At 36.6% G+C, this 21,577-nt stretch overlaps 1 protein-coding gene across 1 annotated transcript; it reads left to right on the top strand.

Annotated features, from left to right (window-relative positions):
* LOC107640648 lies at positions 235-1,215 on the top strand. Its single transcript, XM_016344158.1, has one exon. The coding sequence runs from the start codon at positions 235-237 to the stop codon at positions 1,213-1,215; it is 981 nt and encodes a 326-aa protein (XP_016199644.1).

Below are 21,577 nucleotides of genomic sequence, written 5' to 3' on the forward strand. Positions count from 1 at the left end.
TGTGGTAGGGTGTTACATTATGGTATCAGAGCAGTTCGTTCCTGTAGAGCCTAAGGAACAGACTGACTATGCTTCTGAGCATACTCTGAGTCATGTTTATGTGCTATTTAGGATATCTGCGTGATATACATAGCATAAAGTTCACGAGCATGCATTTGGAACTTTGAAGCACTAGACCTGCGATATTGAGATTGATCACCTTGATATCGCTTGCTTGGTGTGAGCAGGAACCAAATGGCAACTCGTGGGCGCGATCACGGTCGAGGGAGAGATAGGGCTAGTAACACGGAACTTGAGAATAATCCCACGAACTTTATGACTGGCCTAGAGAACATGGCTGCTGCTATGCAGGCTACGGCTGCGGCTATGCAGGCTACGGCTGCGGCATTGGGCAATCAAGCCGGTAATGGGAATGGTGGTGATGGAAGAAAGGGGCCAATGACCTTAGCGACTTTCCTGAAGGTAAACCCGCCCATCTTTAGAGAGACGACGAACCCCACAGAGGCAGATAACTGGTTTCAGGCGATGGAACAGGCTTTACAAGCACAACAAGTCCCTGAAAATCAGCGTGTTGAATTTGCAACTTATCAGTTAACAGGTGAAGCCCAGCATTGGTGGCAGGGTACGCGACGCCTGCTGCAACAAGACGATGTTGCAATACCTTGGAATGCCTTACAATTGGAATTCTACAAAAAGTACTTCCCCAAATTGGTCAGGACAGCTAAGGAGCTTGAGTTGTTACAATTAAAGCAGGGTCAAATGTCTGTAGCCGAATACACAAACAAGTTTGAGGAATTATATCGATTTTCCAAGATTTGTCAGGGTACTCCGGGAGACTTTGAGGAATGGAAATGCATCAAATATGAAGGAGGAATCCGGAGCGATATACTAAGTTCAGTGGGACCGATGGAGATCAGAGTTTTCTCAGACTTGGTACACAAGAGTAGGGTTGCAAAAGAGTGTTTAAAGAAGGCTGCTTTGAAAAGAAATGATGGTCAGGAATTGCACCAAAGGAAACATAATCAGAACTTCGCACCAAGGGGCCAAAAATTCAAGAAAAAGGGAAAACAGTCAGCGGCTGCGTCAAATGGTCCAAGTTGTCAGAGATGCGGAAGCCATCACCCGAATAGGCCTTGTCGTTTTGGTTCGGCCTTATGCTATAAGTGTGGTCGTCCTGGGCATATGTCCTGGAACTGTCCACAAGGGAGAACTTAGGGTGCCAGTTGGTCACCATGAGGTGGAGGTAATCGCGAAACCGCTAATTTAATTTCAATTATGCTTTAGAATGTTGTGACATTGCGTTTATTTGTACTTAAGATAGAAGAGACAAATTAGGATCCAAGGTAATTAACTTAGAACCAACGTAAGGGTGCTACATGGGTAGTGACATTAAATGACAAATTCTTTAAAACAAACAAATCAGAGTGACGCAGCGAAAGCGGGTTAGATTATATATAAGGGATCGGAGGTATTGAGGACTGTGCGGAGTTATTGTTTGAAACCCAACGACAGTGAGCTACGAGGATGAAGAATGGAACGGATTTAACCTTTAGTTGCTAGTCGTTTGAGAAGTGAGTGAGGATGAGACCAAATCGCTATTGCGAGAGAGTTTCTGAGACAATCCTGAAAGTATACGAGAATCTCCATCTCGGAGAGAAAGCGAGCTTTGCGATAGGCTTAGTCCAGGAAGCTAGATCAGTTTTGATCGTACCGCAACCGAAGACCCCATTATCATCGATAGAACCTAGGATCGAGTTGAACGGAGTGTTAGAAGTGAAAACTATCCGACTAAGTGTTTTCCTGTGACGAGCACCGGTTATGCCAGTGAAGAAGGAAGAGAACAGCAGAAGGCTTAATGCGAAGGGAAGTGTGCCAACGGAGTCTGAGCGAACCGATCTAATCTTCTTTTGAAACCTGCATTGAAACTTTATCTGGACTTCTTAAATGACTTGAGCATTTTTCTAGTTTTACCCTTCTCGCACACGAATCTTGTGTTTTCCTAAAATGAGTTTGAGCTTGTCTTGGTATAGCAGCGTAATCCTTGAATCTGGGAAACTCATTGTGAGTAGAGTTACTCTCATTCGCAAATCGTATACTTCAAAATCAGCTGAGATTCCTTTGGTCCTATACGCTCTGATCCTTCTACCGAAGGTTCTTAATTTGAGCTTTTAACTTGAGATGCACATTGATCCCTCTTCTTATACATTTCATTATTTTGGTATAGCTCTGTTTGATCATATGCAAGACTTTCTTTTGATTTCTTGTGAACACCCTTCGGGTTGTTCGTTCGTCAATTTGAACCTAACATTCTTTTGGAAATTAACTCTTCCTGAATTTTTCGTCACGTACAACTCCTAGATGAAACCATTAAAATGATAATTCCCTATAGCAAGACTTTTGAACGCCTGTGGCACTACGAAGAATTTTGGAGCCTTAATTCTTGACAACCATATTACCTACGGTTAAGTTAACACTTTAGGATGTACCTTTTGCTGGACACCTAGATACGATGAAGGCTTTCAAACCTTGAAAGGAAGATTAATATCAGTGCCAGTATTCATGATGCCCGAACTTAAGTAAACTACGTGAAATGATTGCGATGCCTTGCAAAAAGGGGGTTTAGGATGCGTGCAAACACAATTTCGGGAAGCGATGACGGACACCTGAGCAGAAAATCTCTGAGTATTGCTTGTATGACCAAGGATGATAAGGAGCTATCAAGGATATTGAAGTCTATTAAACGAGAAAATCAAGCAGAGATGGAGGAAGACAAGAGAGAAATTTGGAGGAATGGAGGGACAAAATTGAAGGTATAGGAAGAGGTTAGTGTGCCTAATGTCAAAAGTTGACACCTGAACTGTTATATGAAGCCTACAAGAGCGAAGTTTTTATTCACCCTGTAATTACTGAAATTTGTCATGAATCCAAAGAAGACATTTTGGGTGGCTTGATGAAATGACGTGGCAGCACGTGTGATTATGTAGTCGACATGTTAGGAAATAGAAAGTAACCAATAGAAACCATTCGAAATGCTGCAACCATTGAAGGTTTTACACTTAAGGTGAGCAAGGATAGCCATTAATTTTGGAATATATTGCCGAGGTCTAGGACAGAAGGTGATGATGTTATATAATCATGGAACTAGTGACGAAGTCCATTTCATCCATCAGAGCAAACTAATTATCGGAGGTATTAACGAGACTATACGCCAAGGAGAAGGTGGAATTTCACATTACGCTAGATGCCTTTTGTATTGATCTGAAACTGGAAGTATCAAGTACCGTAGTCCCTGAGTTTGATATTCGAGACAATGAAAAAGGCAATTTAAGATTCTCACTATGAAAAGCTGACATAAAAGTTAAGCATATTGACGGAGTGAGCCTAGAGAGTTTAAGAGAGAACGCTCTGTATTCTTGGAAACTGCTTCGGCAACCGGTAAGAGAAGAACGATCGACCTAAAGGAGATTAATTCGAGGACGATGGGCCGTCTGAGGTGTTAGAGCAATTTAAACCAGTTCAATTAAAAAATGATATGAAGTTTCGAGTGGCCCCAATTAAAATTGATGACGTAAACGTAAGAAACTCTGAGGAAAAGAAGTCTTATTAGAGAGGTGACTTGAAAATCAAGTCAGAATGGACAAGCGCACCGAAGAACTTGAATTAGAAATGGGGACAGACTACTCTCACCTATTTACAGGAAATTGAATTAGAATTTTGTGGGAAAAATTCCCATTTAGGTGGGTAGAATGTAAAACCAGGTTAATTAATGATAAATTAACCCATAAATTAAAATATATTCTAGAAAATAAGAAATAAGTTTTTTTTATGGTCTAATATGATAGAGAAAATTAAAATGAGAATTTCGACACTAGTTTTAAAGAAATCGGCCCAAGATTGGGCCGAACGGGCCAAACCGGTTGAAACCAGGCCCAAAATGGGCCCAACGCCTAACCCATTCAGCCAAGACACATTAAATGGGCCATGCTTTCCTCTCTCCTTCAGCAAAAACACGCTGAAGCATTTGGAGAAGAGGAGGAAGAGGACTCTATGAAACATAAACCCTTGGTTATCTTCAATTGATCATAACTTTTGATCCGGAGCTTCGATTGACGAGCTGTTTGTGATCACGCGTCGGGCTCGTCGAGCTCTTTAATTATATCTAAAAAAAACTATAAGTAAGTTGTATTTTCCTAGCTCCATTTCTGCTGGTATATCAATTTCGGGTTTAAGGTTTGAAGAACTCAATTCCTTGATGATTTTCATGTTTTAGGGGTTCACTAGACTTGATTCCTTGTGGGCATTGCTCAAGGATCAGTGGGTAAAGGTAAGAAAGTTCTAAACCCTTGTGGTTGTCCAATTTCATGTGCCCTAGTGTTAAAATTATTCAATTGTATGAACTAGTTAAGTTTATGTTGAATTAGAGTTGAAATTGTCAAATTAGAGCTTGATTAAAGTCTTGGAAAGGCTTGGAAGTGGAGTTGTGCTGCTGAAAATCTGAGTTTGGTGGTGTTGGAGCCCCAAGAGCTTGAGGAAAAGTGAAATTGAAAGTATTTCGGGTTGAGCGGGGAATCGGCCAAGGTATGGTTTCGGTTTCCTGTATCTAAAATGTAATGTGGTTGTGAAAACGTAGGCTAGTGGCCCTAGGATAAGATTTGGAAATATTGATGTGGTTTATGGATGATGTGAGTTGTGTTATTATGTATGTATCTTGGTGGATTATGAAATGTTGATGTAATTGTTTGGATGATTTGGATTGAGTGGAATTTATGAGTAATGGTGATAATGGTTGATAAAGCATGTGATATTGTATGGGATATGAACTATTATGTTTAATTGATGGTAAGGTTGAGGTCTGTGTTGGTGAGTAGGATTGGATGTATGACATTGATATGTGTATGTTCATGATGATTGATAACTTGAATAAATGCTTGGAAAGTTGAATCATAGAGTGTTGAATGTAAATTGAGATTATTGATTTGAAATGTGGCTAAATATGGAAAAATTTGGTGGGTTAATGATTGGATGAGAGGTTAGAGATGTTTGATGCTGGGATAGTTGAGTTTGGTTGGTTTGTGATGAAATTGGAAGTGTAAGTTTTGAATGTTTGAAATGATGAACTTTGGTAAAATTGAGATTTTGACGAACTTCAACGGATCATATCTTGAGCTATTGTTTTTGAAAATTGATGATTTTTATATCAAATGAAAGATAATTTCATAAGCTTTAAAATGGTTTAAATTTGGTTGAAATATGAATTTTGTGGAAGGAGATATGATCGTTGGATATTTGGGCAAAAAATCTAAATTCTGCAAATTCTGCAGAATTTGTGATTTCTGGGTTGTGTGCGCACGCACACCCCATAGATTTTTGAAGCTGTGCGTACGCACAAACCTGTGCGTACGCACATGTCGGGAATGTCAATCTGTTGATGACACTAGCACACCTTGTGTGCGCACTCAACCCTGGAAATTTAACTTTCTGTTCGTACGCACAAGCCTGTGCGCACGCACACTTTCTGAAAATGCTTTTGGGCGTGCGCACACACACTCCTATGCATATGCACATGATCCTGTTCTTTTCTAAAGCTTCTGTTTTCAAGTCTTTCACATTCCCAACAAGCTTGTAACCTTCCGGGATGTTGTTTCATGCTTATAAACCCCAATTTCATCCTTCAATTCTTATATCAATATAGACTGTATAGTAATTGAGAGGAAGCTAGGGAAGGAGGTAACTTATGGGCGATGAAAGGGGATATTATGATGAGTTATGATTAATGTTGAGAATTATTATAGTTGTTGAGAATGGTTAGTATTGTTGATTGCTAATAATTGTTAATGAGAATGTTATTGGTCAAGGAATGAGAAGAATTATCTGTTAGAATGGACTATGTATATGCGTATGATTGAATGAGATAGAGGTGCCGGGTAAGAGGCGATGGGAAATAACCACTCGCTCCGGGTATGGTTTGAGAATAAATGAATGAATGAATGAACGAATGGTAATGATAATGAAACTATGTTTATATATGTGACTCCGGGTAAGACGCAGTGGTGTTATCTACTTGCTCCGGATAAGGCTGCGGGTAAAACACAAGGGCTGTGTTTTGTTGCCGCTTGCTCCGGGCCGAAAAAGTAACACTGCCTGGGTAAGAGGCAAGGTGAAGTTGTCCCCTGTTCCGGGTATGCGGGTAAGATGCAAGGGTTGTGGCGTGGTCCCACTTGCTCCGTGTTTAGTGTTCTGTCCAATGGTTAGCTACCAGGACATGTCGGGTTGGCTTTGCAACCGACAGATGAGACTCATCAGCCACTAGGACAGGCATGCATCATATGCATCTATATGTCTTGTTTGGATTGCCTAAGTAATTGCATAACTAAATGCTACTCGATTATCTGCTATATTTGAATTCTATTTGTGATTTCTCTGTTTGTAATAATTGTGTTTGTTGCATTGGGTTCCGTTGGTGGTTGGAAGGTTTGGAGGAGTTAAAAAGGGGAGTTTTAGATAGCTCTGAAGACCCTAAGCTAGTTGCCTGTTTTCTCTTTATGGTTTAGTTATGTTTTAAGCTTTATTTATCTGTTAGAAGTTCTAGGATTGCCTCTGGCTTTCCCAGGACATTATATGTTAGATATGTGGGCACTGTTACCATGCGGGTTTTGTGGTTTTTAAATGTAGGGCAGGCGGTACCTCGCTGAAGCAAGCTGGAAGCTTCTGATGTTGCGAAGATCTTTACCTTTTGAGTTTATTTTGGTTATATGTATTTGTTTAGATACTTAATATCTCCACCTGTTATATATATGCTGTATTTATTCCTCTTAGAGGTGATCTTGGAGATTCAGGTTTTGTGACTTTGTATTTTTGGGTTTTCTTTTGGGTTTTCCTATATATATCTATATATGTATAACTATGTGCTCGGACTGGTTTATCTTCGCGAGCCGAGTCTTGAGTTTTGTTACATGTGTTTTGGAACTCCTAGTATATAAATTCGTTAGCTTGCTCTATCCTGCTTACGTTACAGTATGCGGGTTGTTGCGCTTTTCAATTTAATAGTTTTTGCTTTAACCTTTTCTTCAAAGGCTCCTAGTTATAAACCTTTTTCACTATATTATATATATAAAATTTTTATTTTAGAGGTCGTAGCGCCTCGCCACCTCTGTTTTACATCCTAGGTGTAAGGCTTTGTGTGGTAGGGTGTTACAATCATACTATTTAACAAATTGGATAAGTGAGCTATTGTGTGTAATAAACTTGTTAAAAAAAAGCATGCATGCTCTCGCTTCTTTGCATGCTTCTCATCCTGACCTAGAAGTGGTGATCAAGATAAATTGGAATCCATAAATGACGATCTTCAAAAAGCTCTGAAAAACATCTAAATCAGAACTAAAATATACCAAAAAACATACAATTTGACACCTCTACTGCACAAGAAAAACACATACTAAAATTAACAACATCAGTTAATACTAATAAAAACAACATTACCTGAAAGTCACTTGTCCCTAAGACCACATACTTCATTAGAAAATCATTCTAATTCCTATCAAATGATTCTTTTGTAGGAGAGTTCCAAACAACATTACTCATCTCGTGTTCCATTTTTTCTTGTCACTTGTAGCCATTTAATTTACTTGGGTCCTTCTTCATGGTATACCAAATACACCACCGGTGAATTTTTGTGGGCATACAAGCCTCAATAGCCCTTTGCATCGATGCACGTTGATTGGTAAGAATGTTTTTTTGAGCATTTCCTCGCATGCAACGAAGCCAACATTCAAATTTGAATGACTGAGTATCCTCGTTTTTTTTATCAAAGCGCATCCCAGAAGTGTTGACTGACCGTGGTGATTCACCCCAACAAAATATCCAAAAACCATATTATACCTGAATACAATGATACAGAAACAAAATTATTAATACACCAGAATCATATCTTTGTACATAAAAAATGTTACCAAATACACTTAAACCAGAACAACATATTACCTATTTATATTGTAAGTGGTATCGAATGAAATAACATCTCCAAAATACTCATAGGCAGCCCTGCTTCTTGCATAGGCCCAAAAAGCAATCTTAATCGACACACCAACTCAAGTTCAAGCTCGAAAAATAAATTATGATTCTTCTCTTTCTGATTCTTCTCTTTCATTTTTAATAAGTATTTTTCAAATTCGTTGGCATCCTCTAGTTTCGAAATATTCCGCACTTCTCTCGTGATGTAATTTCTCACATCTTTTTCAATAAAACTTAACTCATGATGACCCCTTGCTGCTGCGATAAATGATTAGTATGTTTTGCTTGGTCTGATACTAGCTTCCTCATTATTCTCTATTGTACGTCGTACGGACATGCTTAATTCCCTGTGTTGTTTAAACATCTTTGCTTGATTTGAATAGCATGGATGTGAATAATAATGCAACACAATCTTTGAAATGATCCAAACACCAATGTCCTTAATATGTGTATATAAATTCTTGCAGAAAAATTTAATCCAGCTGAGGGATTTGTCTTCTCAGTTGGAGATATGTTCGATTTCCACTTATCCTCTCTGCTACATGTAATCAATTGATTCTTAATTTCATTTTCGTTCTTATTTGTACTCCAAATTCTTGTAGAAAAACCTGCAACTTTCAAATAATCTTTGTAGAATTTTATAGCATCTTCAAGCGTATTAAAAGTCATCCCAACCTCTGGAACAAACTGCTCATCAACATCGCATAGAAATTACAAAATACACTGAAAATAGTCCACAATACACCATATTAAAGCTAGCATACATCGAATCTCTTCATAAAAAATAATAAAACCAAATTCAAAACTCATCATCAAACAGAAACTAAATGATTCAACTACAGAATCATAAACTACTAACAAACTACATTATCTAGATTCAAACCACACCTCACTACTTGATTCAATTTATCCACGTTTAATTACAAAGTTTGAACCTGTAAATACACCAAAAAGTTTTCGTAATACACCAAAAGAATTCTGATATACATTAAAACAAAAATGGAACAGATTCATCAAAACTCCTATGTTATATTCAATTCAAATCATCAATGATGAACAGCAATTTTCACAAACAAAAATAACATTATTTACCTACAGAATTATAAACTACTAACAAAAATATTTACTAGAATCGAACCACACCTAAGCCACTTGATTGGATTCAAAATAATAACCCAGTTCGCTCTGGTTCAATTGACAATCTAAACTTGAATCATTTATCATTTTCAACAACAAGATAACTGTTCAAAATTGTTTTTAGAGCTTGATATAAAAAAATGTAGAGAACAAAAGAAATCCCGAAAAACTAAGAAAGAAAACACAGAGAACGAAGGAAGAGAAACATAGAGAACACAGAGATGGAAGAAAACGTAGATCGAAAACAATGAGAAATTTGAAAAAGAAAATGAAATCCTTCCAAAAAAGGAAGTTACATATTCACATGTTGATTGAAAAATTGGTTAGATAGTGGCGTGTGAAGTGAATTAGGTTAAAGAGACTTGTACGGACTTGTATGTGTAAATGACTTGTATGTTGAGAATATTTGATTACTTTTTACCCTTTTTCTAACCAAACCCTAAATCCCTAAGTTTTGCCTCACAGCCTTCCCCCTCTCACTTCACCGAATATACAAAGAAAGAAAAGGAAGAAGAAAGGTGAAACAAAATAGAGACTGAGGGAAGGAAGAAGAGGAAGGGGAGAGAAAGGGAAGTGGTTGTCGGCGAAGGGCCTCTGCCACTACTAACCGCCGCCGTCATTACAACTCCACCATATTAGTATCGCCTCTGCCTCTTGCCGTTGTCGAATCGCTGTCCATTTGCATCTTGAATCTGCTCCTCAGTGTTGCCACAACTCCTTGGCATCATAGCCTCTTCTCCTCATTGTCCCTGCTCTTTGCGCCAGTAGGGGGAAGTAGCCTTTGAGTGTGTAAACCCTGATAACCCTTCCTTTCCTATTTTAATATCTAGTTCCTTATTGCTTTCAAATTTTTGGGGACAAAATTTCTATTATAATTGAAAGACCTAACTTTCTACTAAATTTTTTGCTGCAAGCTCTGAAAAATACCATTCTGAAGTGCATTTGGACTGTGCAAACCCTTGGTGTATCTCTCTGCTTCATTCTTCTTTCGTTTCATTCTTTGGTTTATTGGGATTACTAACTTCAATTTTCATGGTTTTCATTCTACAGACCATTTGCTTCTCCTGTTATATCCTCTTTGCCAGGTTATACCACAACTACCACTTCTGAATATTTGATTTTGTGTTAGAAGTTCTGAAATTTTAACTTTAAATTGGTTTCTGCCTTTATGTTGCATTTTGTTTTGCTTGTTGGAGCTATTGCTACTACTGTGAGTGTTGTTGTTAGTTGCATAACCTTTTCTCCACCTTCAAGTATGGTGTTTGAAATGTTGTTGTATTATGAAACTAAAGATTACTTGTGGTTAAATTAGATTATAGAAATGTTAATTGTTGATTTATGCTTGATTATGATGAGTTATTGGTATTATATTTTTTTATGACTATTGATCTTAGATGGCATTAGAAGTTAAGAATGATTCTAAAATTGGTTTGATGAACAAAGCACCTAATTAAATTAAGTTCTAATAAATGTTCTTAAGCCTTTATGTGTTTCTGGTTTCTTTTGGTTGTTCTGCTAATTTTTATTCTTGTGTTTTGACATGAATCTCACTATTCTTGTATGAACTTTGTGTACCTGCTCAAGGAATTTTACGGCAAGAGATCCTAGCAGAAGCCCATCAAAGTAAATTATCTATGCATCCCGTTGTAACTAAGATGTAACAACATTTGAAGCATATATTTTGGTGGCCAATGATGAAAAAGGACGTGGCTAAGTATGTTGCAAAGTGTTTAACTATCAAAAGATTAAGATCAAAGATCAGAAACCTTACGGAACGTTGTAACCTTTGGAAATACCTCAGTCGAAATGGGAGCAGATTACCACAGACTTTGTAACTCGATTACTAATAAACCGCTATTTTACGGTTTATCTTGTGCTTAATTTAGTGGATTTTATCCATTATTCTCACACTTATTCATTGAATTCGCATGTTTTACATTTTCCTTCCTAATTTTGTGCTATGATTGAAAACATGCTTCTTTGGCCCTAAATTTGCTAATTTTAATCCTCTCTTATTACCATTTGATGCCTTGATATGTCTGTTGAGTGATTTACTGGTTAATAGGGCAGGAATGTCTTAGAGGATAGAAAGGAAGCATGCAAAAGTGGAAGGAATACAAGAAATTTAAGGAATCGCTAAGTTGTCAACCCTGACCTCTTCGTACTAAATCAACCAATTACCAAGAACATCGGTAGGACATGATGCTATTTGGGTAACAGTGGATAGATTAACTAAGTCGGTGCATTTCCTTCCAATTCGAGTTGATTCTACTTTAGAAAGACTTTCCCAATTATATATATAAGAAATAGTACGGCTGCATGGGGTACCTTCATCAATTGTTTCCGACCGAGACCCGAGATTTACATTAAGATTTTGGGGACCTTTTTAGAAAGCTTTTGGAACTGAGTTACACTTAAGTACGACATATCACCCCCAAATAGACGGACAGTTCGAGCGGACAATTCAAACTTTGAAAGATATGTTGAGATCTTGTGTAATGGAACACCAATGCAATTGGGACAAGTATCTGCCTTTGATTGAATTTGCCTACAATAACAGTTATCAGCAGAGTATTGGAATGGCACCATATGAGGCTCTTTATGGACGGTGGTGTCAATTACCATTATGTTGGTACGAAGGAGGAGAAGCTAGTGTTTTGGGACTGGACGTGATTTAGGAAACAACTGATTAGATAAAGAAGATCCGTGAAATGATTCAAGTTGCACAGAGCCGATAGAAGATTTATGCCAATAATAGACGCAAACCTTTATAGTTTAAAGAGAGTGATCATATTTTTCTAAAAGTAACCCATACTACAGGAATAGGTCGAGCTCTTAAAACCAAAAAGCTTAACCCTCGATATGTAGGATCCTTCCAGATACTCAAAAGAGTCGGTCCAATTGCTTACCAAATAGTCCTTCCACCTTCTTTGTCAAATCTGCATGATGTCTTCCACATTTCACAACTAAAGAAGTACAATCTCGACGAAAACCATTTTCTGCAACCGAAATCGGTGCAATTTCGAAGCGACTTGACATACCCTGCCCAACTAGTCTGAATAGTGGACAAGAGCGACAAGCATTTGCAAGGCAAGACAGTTTCTTTGGTCAAAGTAGCTTGGGGAGAGATGAGGAAATAGAACACACCTGGGAAATAGAAAACAAGCTGAGAGCCTAATGAGTAGATATTTTATATGCTTTTTAGCATCAATTTCTTAGTATTTTCAGTATGTTTTGTTGAGTTTTAGTAGGTTTTAATGCAAAATTCACTTCTTTGGATATTACTTTGAGCTTTTATGTTTTTTTATGATTTTAGGTGAATTTTGAGTGAATCTGGTAAAGTTCTGGCAAAGTCTGATTCAGAGGCAAGGAAAGCAGAGCAGATACTGTCAGATTCTGACCTCCATGCATTCAAACATGCATTCATGGAGCTATAAAGATCCAAATGATGTGTTCCCAATAGATTTGGAAAGCTAACTTTCAGGCTTTCGAGCAATATATAATGTTCTATGCTTTTATTCTAATTGGACAGCCCAAAATGGGCGTTGAACTTCCAAACTACCCCCTTTGGGGCGTTCAACGCCCCAAAAGGACCAAGGCTGGCGTTGAACGCCCAAGCCTGGCATTCAACGCTACAAAGGGAGCAAGGAAGCAGCCAAGCTACCCCCTAATGGGTGTTCAACGTCCACTTCTTCAAGTTGGACACTAAGCTCTCCTCAAACACTCACCAAATGGGCCCAGAAGTGGATTTTCACACCATTAGCCTAGTTTATTTCATTTTTGTAATTTCTAATTGTTATTAATGTCTCTTTAGGTCTAGGTTAGTATAAATAGAAAATAGATTACCATTGTTTAGGATCCCTCTTTTGCCACTTTCGAATATTTAAGTTATTTCTCCGTACAGTATGAGCAACTAAACCTCCTAGGTTAAGGTTAGGAGCTCTGCTGATTCCTATGAATTAATACAAGTATTTTTCCATTTCAATCGATATGTGATGCTATTCTATGATGCATTGTCATTCTTCATCCTTATGAATCTCGATTCTACATGAGTTCTTACGAGTCTTGCCTCGGATAGTATTGAGCTACAACTTGAGGATGCATCACGTGTTCCAATAAAATTATCTGGATTAATTGGGTATGTGACATATAACCCCGTTAGTCAGGGGCAATTGAGGTTCCTGTGGCTCTAAGGGCTAGAACCATAAGAGCAGCAATCTCTGATCCGAAAGATTCGACCTTGTCTGTGGCGTTTTGAGTAGGATCACCAAAGGGATTGACTTGCGGGCACTTCACCCTCTCCCAGATTGATCTAGTCCGTTCGGATGTTTGGTCTGGACTTGTGGATATTAATGACCATGACCTATGGCTTAATCAATTACAGCCTTGCCATTGAAGGAATCATACATTGTTGAAGTAGAGAGGATGACGTGTGAATTCAGAAGAAGAAGCACTCTGAAGCCTTAAATGACGTCTCATCACTGTTTCTTTGTTAATTCTCTATTACTTTCTTTACTTACTTTATGCGCATTCAACAAACACAACTATCTTTCTATTCGCCTGACTAAGATTTGCAGGATAACCACAGGTTGCTCAATCTGGCAATCCTTGTGGGATTTGACCCTTATTCACCTGAGGTATTACTTGGACGACCCAGTGAACTTGCCAGTTAAGTTGTGGGAAATTCAAATTTCTCGCACCAAGTTTTTAGTGCCGTTGCTGGGGATTGTTCGAGATTGACAAACTACCGTTTGTTCTGCTCCTTAGATCAGGTATTTCTATTTTTCTTCTTTAATATACTCCTTTTAATCGTGTTTCTTAATTCCTTTTTCAAAAGTCTTCAAAATTTTTCATCTTTTTCTTTTGTTTGAGTCGTTTATTGAATTTTAAATTTGGTGTCTATTTGATCCTTGTTGATTTTCTTTTGAAACTTTCGGAACTTGTACTTAATTTTCTCTCTTAATTTTCTCTCTTATTGTTTGATTTCAAAATATTTAGGTTTGGTGTCCTGTTAGTTATTTCATTTTTCAAAAATCGAAAATACGCTGAGCTCCTTTTCTGTCTACTTAAAAATTTCAAATTTCTTGGATTGATTATTACATCTTTATTTTACTGAATTCTCTTAATCTAACATAGTGCATATTACTGTGGAATATCTCACCGCCGGGAGTTCTCTATCCTTGACATAGAGACCCGCATAATTCTTTTGCTCTGCTCTTTGTTTGTGCAGGCAGGTACAGGAAAATTTCAGCATGAGTCCCTTTGAGGATACACAACCAAGAAGGACTTTGGGGTCTGATGAATGAATTTTTGACGGTTTAGAATTTCACAAATAAAATCTCGTCGAAGTATAGTTTCTAAACCAACAATAATCTTTTCATGCAAAAATTTGTTTGTCACAAGCACAAACCCCTAGTGAATATAATAACCAAAGTATTTAAACCTCAGGTTGTCTCTCAAAGGAATTGCAGGGTAGTGTTCTTGTTATTGGCTATGGACATGTATATTTTGGGGTTTTGGATAAGAAACAAGAAAAGTAAATTGCAAAGGAATTCAAATGATGAAAAGGTCTTGGCAAGGTTTGGTGGTTAAGGATCTCTATCCTTATCACTAACCACAATATTATAATTGCAAGGATCAATCCCACTAAGTCATCCTCTAATCAAGTAAAAGAAAGTCAAGTGAGCTATATCAATCCAAGTCCATAAGTCCTAGCTATGCACTAATTGAATTAATGAGAGCTAGAGTCAATGGCTACCAACTATCAATCACTTGGACATTAGCAACTCAAGAATTCCTAAGTTACCTTCCCAAGCCAAGAACATAAAATTCTACTCTAACATCCTTTCAAGAATTTTGAAAAATACTTAGAAGGTATAAAGGGAAAACATAGTAAATTGACAACAACAATGAAATCTAACAACACTTTATTGCAAAGAATTAACAACAACAATCAAAGAAAGCACAATTTATAACATCCCGCGTTTTTGGAAACCTAAATATGAATAAATTGTGAATTTATCTTATTAAGTTTAAACTTTATAATTTTAGAAATTATTTTATTAGAACTAATTAAATAGATTCGGAGATAGTTTTATTTTGAATCAATTAATATTCTTAAGTAATTTTATTATAATGGAATATTTTGTATAATTTTAGTAATTGAAAAATAAAAAAGAATTGTATAATTTAATTCAAGTAACTTTTATTCTGAAAAGGTTACGATTTATTTTATAAATCAATCAATTAAGAGTAATTAAATTAGTTTACTAATATTTGGAGTTAATTCAATTAATATTTTTGTGTAAATTTTATAATTGGTTATTTTATATAATTTCAAATTAGAATTCAGTAATGAAAGTGTTATATAATTAAATTTAAGAAATTTCTATTATGAATAAATTATTATTTATTTTATTAGTTTGAGCTCTTAGAGATTAATTTACTAGAAAGTGATTAAATTAATTTTTATAAATACTTTGGGTTTAAGTTAATTAAGGTTTATGTACAATCTTTACTATAACTAGTTATTTTATACAAATTGAAATTAGAGTTATGATCGAAAAATAATAAAAGGTTATATAATTTAATATAGGTAATTGATATTTCGAGTTTAACCGTATTTTATAAAATGTGATTAGTATGCTTATTTTATAATTTAAATTACAAATAATTATTTGAGCTCGTTAATAGATTGATAAATAAAATTTTATGCGTTTTAAAAGTAATCTTTATAGTATTGTATTTGAATTCTAAATTGGTATCCTATCATAAATATTTTATAAAATTATTATATTACTTATATATATATTACCCAAATATTACAAAATCCCTAAATCCCTAATTGTTACCCTAAATTCACTAAACATATATACATATAGAAATAAAGGAGGGGGAAAATAGAGAAGGGGAAATGGAGAACATAGAGGGCTCGAGAGAGAAGGAAGAGAGGAGGAGGGATGTCGCTGACGAAAGAGTGAACCACTGCCGCCATTACGCACCTCACCGTTGCTGTCGACGAGAGAGGAGAGAACAGAAGGGAGATCAGAGTTGAGAGGGTTGAGACGGGGAACAATGAAGCCGTTGTCGTTGAGCCACGATCGCTGCCACTTCGCGTTGTCGCCGCCGTTCTTGATGTCAATTGAAGCCACGGCCGCCGTTGAGATCGCCAGGGAGAGCCACTTCCATCAAACCTTAGCCATCACTATTACCTCTGCACGCAAGAGGAAGAAGGAGCTGGTGCTATTGGAGTTGCCATAGACGCGGTTGTTTCTACTTCTAGTATTCATTCTTCTGATTGTTGGAGTTGCTGTGGAATCGATCCACTGGCGGGGTGTTGCTGCTGCTGGAACCACCACGGAGGATTGTTGGGAATCGCTGCTGCCCTGTTCCCGTTCTAATTAGGTTCAACATCCATTGGCCTGGGTTAGCCTTTTTTCCTTATTTCTGCTCCAATTGCGCGTCCTATTATACTAATTTCTGATTAAACTGCTTGTTCTTGGTTTAATTCAACTTTGCCCTGTACGCTGTTTTAAATTACCAGAGTCGTTTCTGCTTTTCGATTCCATTAAATTCGAAATCTTCATCTTGCTGCAACCATGATCACTGTTGTGGGAGCTAACGGCACTGCTGTCCCAGTTGTGTTGAGATGTAGTGCTGCTGCTTTCTTGGCTGAAACAGTTGCGTGACTAGTAGGGGTTTAGCCAGCTGTCTCGCTATAATTCTGTCTCCAGTTTCTTGTAATTGCGACATCGAGGTAGGGGGTTTAAAATGATTTTAATTTAGGAATGCCAACAAGGTTTACTGAATAACTGCAAATAGTATTAATAGCTGTGAATAATTAATTGATTATATGAATGTTGGATTGTGATTGCGATTGTGCTTGGTGCTGTGATTGAATTGATTGTAATTATGTATGGTAGATGATTGAATTATTGATTGTTGGTTGTTGAAATGGTTGTTTGGTATATTGCTATGGCTGTGAAAGTGACTTGAGATTAGTAGAGGATTGTGGTTTTGACTGATTATGTATAAACGGTTGAAACTAAGATAATCATTTGATATATTTGATACCGGATTGAGAATTGTTGAAGAATTAGGGCCTAAAAGACTACACTATTATTAAGAATCTGGTTTTCAAAATAGAATGGTTACTTTGAGGACGGCCTAGTAATTTGCTAGCGATCGAAATGGTATGAGATTAAAATCTGAGTAAACTTTAACAAGTGTAGTTGTTAGGATTTAAATTTGAAGGTTTCGTATTAACTGAAGATTTAGTTATGATTTTTCAAAGTTAAGCCATAAAATCTGATTTTCTGCATTACCTTTAAGTGAAAACAGTAACTTTGAAAGACTGTAACTAATTCTGTGATGATCAGAATTGCGTTGAACCAAGTCCTGGTTAAACTTGGGAATAATTGGGACTGAATTGAAGAGTTTGAGATCTTTTCATTAAATATAAGATTTATGGTGAATTTTTGAGTAATGGTTGTGGGATCTGATTTTTACTGCAGAATTTTTGGAACAGCAGTAACGTGTTGGCTCTGCTGTGAATGTTCCGAATTAAATCTTGAAGTGAAACCAATTTTAAATGAAACTTTAGTCCTATTATTTTAATTTCGTAAAATTTTAGAATGGTTGAACTTGCGGTTTAAAAGATACGAATTTTTGAAATACGATGCATTATGCAGTAAAGGCCAGATTCTATTTTCTTAAATCAGTAAATTTGAGAGTTTATAACTTTTGAACCTGGTTGGATATCGAGGTGCAACCAATTGGAAGTGAAAATTAAGTATGTTTAGCATATGTGACTTAAATTTCAGGGCTATCCATGTTTTAATGAGTAAGTTATGGGAGTTGGAAGAAGATAAGTTCATTAAGTTTTAAAATAGAATTCTGCAGAAAATTAGTCAACTTCTAGGTTATATAACTTCTTCATTAAAAATGATATTGATCTGGGACTAATTGGAAAAGAAACCTGGATGAGTGAAGTTGAACTATATTAATTTTTAAAGTCATTGGATTTAAATTGGATTTTATATTGAATTTTGAATATCACATGCTGTTGCTGTTTTTCTGGTTTTACGCACTGCAGAGTAGTCATGGTTTTTCATCTATTCCTAAGGCTAGAGAAACCAGAAAATTATGATCTTTGATTTGTTAGAAAACTTATTTCAAGATGAACGTCTGGACATAAAGTTTGCACAATTCTGAGTTTATTTGCTATACTAAAAATAGAAAAGAAGATAGAGTGCTGAGAATGTCTGAGTGAGAGTTATGAGTTCATAAAATTAAAGATGAACCTTAGCGTCATAGGGCTGATTCAATGTTGGAATTTGTTTGATTCTGAATTGATTTGATATTGGAGAGGTTGAAAAGAGTTTGGTAAATTGTTTGGTTGGGACCCGTAAGGGTGGCTAAGTCCTATTTTTAAAGGAGATTATGTCCAAATTTTTATAAAAGTATAAGGACTTAATCAAAATCAATATTTAAGGCTTATTTAATGATAATAACTTCAATGATTCTTTTAAGAAAAGATTATTTGGTATACGAGATTGTTGGCAAGGACGTGGGTCTTATCCCGCTTGCGTACTTGCAATTATGAAAGAAAAAGGAAAGAGTAAAGTACTTATTGTATGATTATCTGTTGCTTGAGGCAACCCAAGAGATATTTGTTTATTTGTTTGTTGCTTGAAGCAGCCCAAGAGATGTTTGTTTGTTGCTTGAGGCAACCTAAGAGATATTGTTTGCTTATTTGTTTCTTAAATGCAACCTAAGAGATAATATTTATTTATCTGTTGCTTAAAGCAACGCAAGAGCTTCTATAGGGAAACTAGGATACCTACAGCAATTTTCTGTTCCCAAGAGTATATTTCCTGCTAGTAGAAAACAAAGGTTGTCTCAATAGCGCATTTATTTGAACAGAAAATCGTATTCAGGAAATCGTGAACTCGTGACCGGATAAATGCCGGGAATGTAGGTGCTAACCGACACATGAGCTCATGGCCTGCACTAGAACTAGACATTCATCATATACATCTATGTGACATTATTTAGGTGTGTATATTGTAATTGGTTTGCCTAAGTGAATAATTCTGTTTAATTGCTAATTGCTATACTTGATGTAATTGCTCTTGATTGTGTTTGAACCTCATTACCTGTGTTTGTAACTGATTGTTTGGATTATGGTGATTGGATGTTGATTGAGTTGTTTGGGCCTGAGGCCGTGACTGGTACGTTTGAGGTCTAGTTCTGTATAAAGTATCTGACTGGTTCAGCATAGACTTAATGAACCTATGCTTGGAGCAGGATGATCATTTATACCGCGTAGGTAACTTTTAAGAGTTTTATAAAGAAAATATGGGTCTAGGATTTTAAATAATTAACTGATGTTTTTAAAGGAGGTTAATTTTCTTTTAGATGTCCCTGAATGAAATTAACTATTTGCGCTTTATTCTTTACTTTCACAGCATTCTCGACCTCTACTGAGAACATGTGGTTTGGTTCTCACCCCCAAATTTTCCACCCTTTCAGTGACAAGTTTGAAGACGCAATTTGAAGCTGCGAGCGATCAGTAGGCTTTCTTTGTGGTTTTAATTGCTTTCATAGAGTCCCCTCGCTATTGTCCCATGAGATTTTATTTTACATAGAGGGGTAGGTTTAGTATATTGTATTTGAGTTTTATTTGGTTTCTTTTGTATAAAAATTATTATCAATAATATTTATGTGATTATTATTATTTGTAAATGTTTGAATTATGACTTTAATGAATAAAAAACAAAATTTTCTGGAATTTTCTTAAAACTGAAATGTGAACTCGATACAAAGGCTCGATAATTAAGTAGTTAATACTAGAGAAGGTTACGCAATGTTCTTTCTAGTGGAAATACCCTGACTTAAGCAAGGTATTTTGCTGGACGGGACGTTATACAATTGACATGAATTACCTCAAATTGCATTAAAAGAAAATAAAAGGAATAAGAGTAGATCAACAACAAAGTAGAGAAACAACATAGAGGAAATTACAACAAAAGAATAGAAGAACAAGATGTAACGACAAAGAATTGAAAGGTAGAAATAGATGAGAGCATGAATCAAAACCTAGATCTAAACTTATTGATCTAAGCCTAATCCTAATTCTAGAGAGAAGTGAGAGCTTCTCTCTCTAAAACTAACACTAAAACTAGATCTAAACTCCCTAATGATTCCTTATGCATTCCATTGATTGATTCCCCTTCACTCCTTGGTCCTTTTAAGTGTTTTGGCACCAAAGTTGGTTTAGATTGGGCCTCACAGCCTCTGAGAATTCGCTCGGTACATTTTCACTCAAAAATAACGTGCCCGCACCGACGCGTACGTGTATAGCATGCTTGTGTGTCCATGGGGTTTTTACGATCCACGCGTGTACAGATAGGTGAATTTCAATGTGTTCTCCACTTTGCATGCTTTCCTCTTGACTCCTTTGATCCATTCCTAGCCTTTTTAACCTGAAATCATTTAACAAACAAATCAAGGCATCTAGTGGAATCAAAGGTGAATTAAAATCATCAAATTAAAGATCTAAAGGCATATTTTCACACTTAAGCACAAAATGAGGGAGAATCACAAAACCATACTATTTTATTGAATAAATGTGAGAAAAGGTTGATAAAATGCTCTAAATTCAACACAAGATAAACCCTAAAAACAGAGCTTATCAGGGTCGTATACAGCCCCACTCCTGACTTCTACGAAAGAAGCATCTGTATACCATCTATTAGAGCAGCAAACTTTGACTCAATCCACAGCTCATCACTCTAGTGCAGCAGAATTGCCAGTTTCAGGGACTCCCACAATAGCAGCCCACAAAATTCCTTGCAGGCTTCCTACAGATTTCTGACACTCTGCATTCTAAAGGAGTGGACTAAGATGTCTACTGGTTGCTGCTCTTCCCTTTTGCTGTAAAGGGTCAAGCTAGAAGGCGGTTGGATACTCAACCCAGATCAAGCTTGAACACCTAGAATAAGCTGGTGGATAAATTCCTGAGCCAATACTTTCCACCAAAGAAGTTAACCCAGCTCAAACTGGATATCTAAGGTTTCAAGCAAGAAGAGAGTGAGTCTCTTTATGATGATTGGTGAAGGTACAAAATGATGTTATGGAAGTGTCCTTCAGAAATGTTTTCCGAATGGGTCAAGCTAGACATCTTTTATTACAAACTCATAGATACAGCTAAGATGTCCTTAGATCATTCTGCGGGTGGTTCAATCCACAGGAGAAAAACTATTGAGGAAGCTCAAGAGCTTATTGAGACAGTTGCTATCAACCAGCACCTTCTGCTGAGATTGCAATGTACAAAGAGGTCAGAGCAGCGTACACTGACTTAGACCCTTCAGAACAGAGTGGATCGCTAACTCAGCAGCTACACTCCCTCACACAACAATTGTTAAGC

The sequence above is a fragment of the Arachis ipaensis genome, chromosome B05, assembly GCF_000816755.2.
Source record: "Arachis ipaensis cultivar K30076 chromosome B05, Araip1.1, whole genome shotgun sequence".
Taxonomy (NCBI): Eukaryota; Viridiplantae; Streptophyta; class Magnoliopsida; order Fabales; family Fabaceae; genus Arachis; species Arachis ipaensis.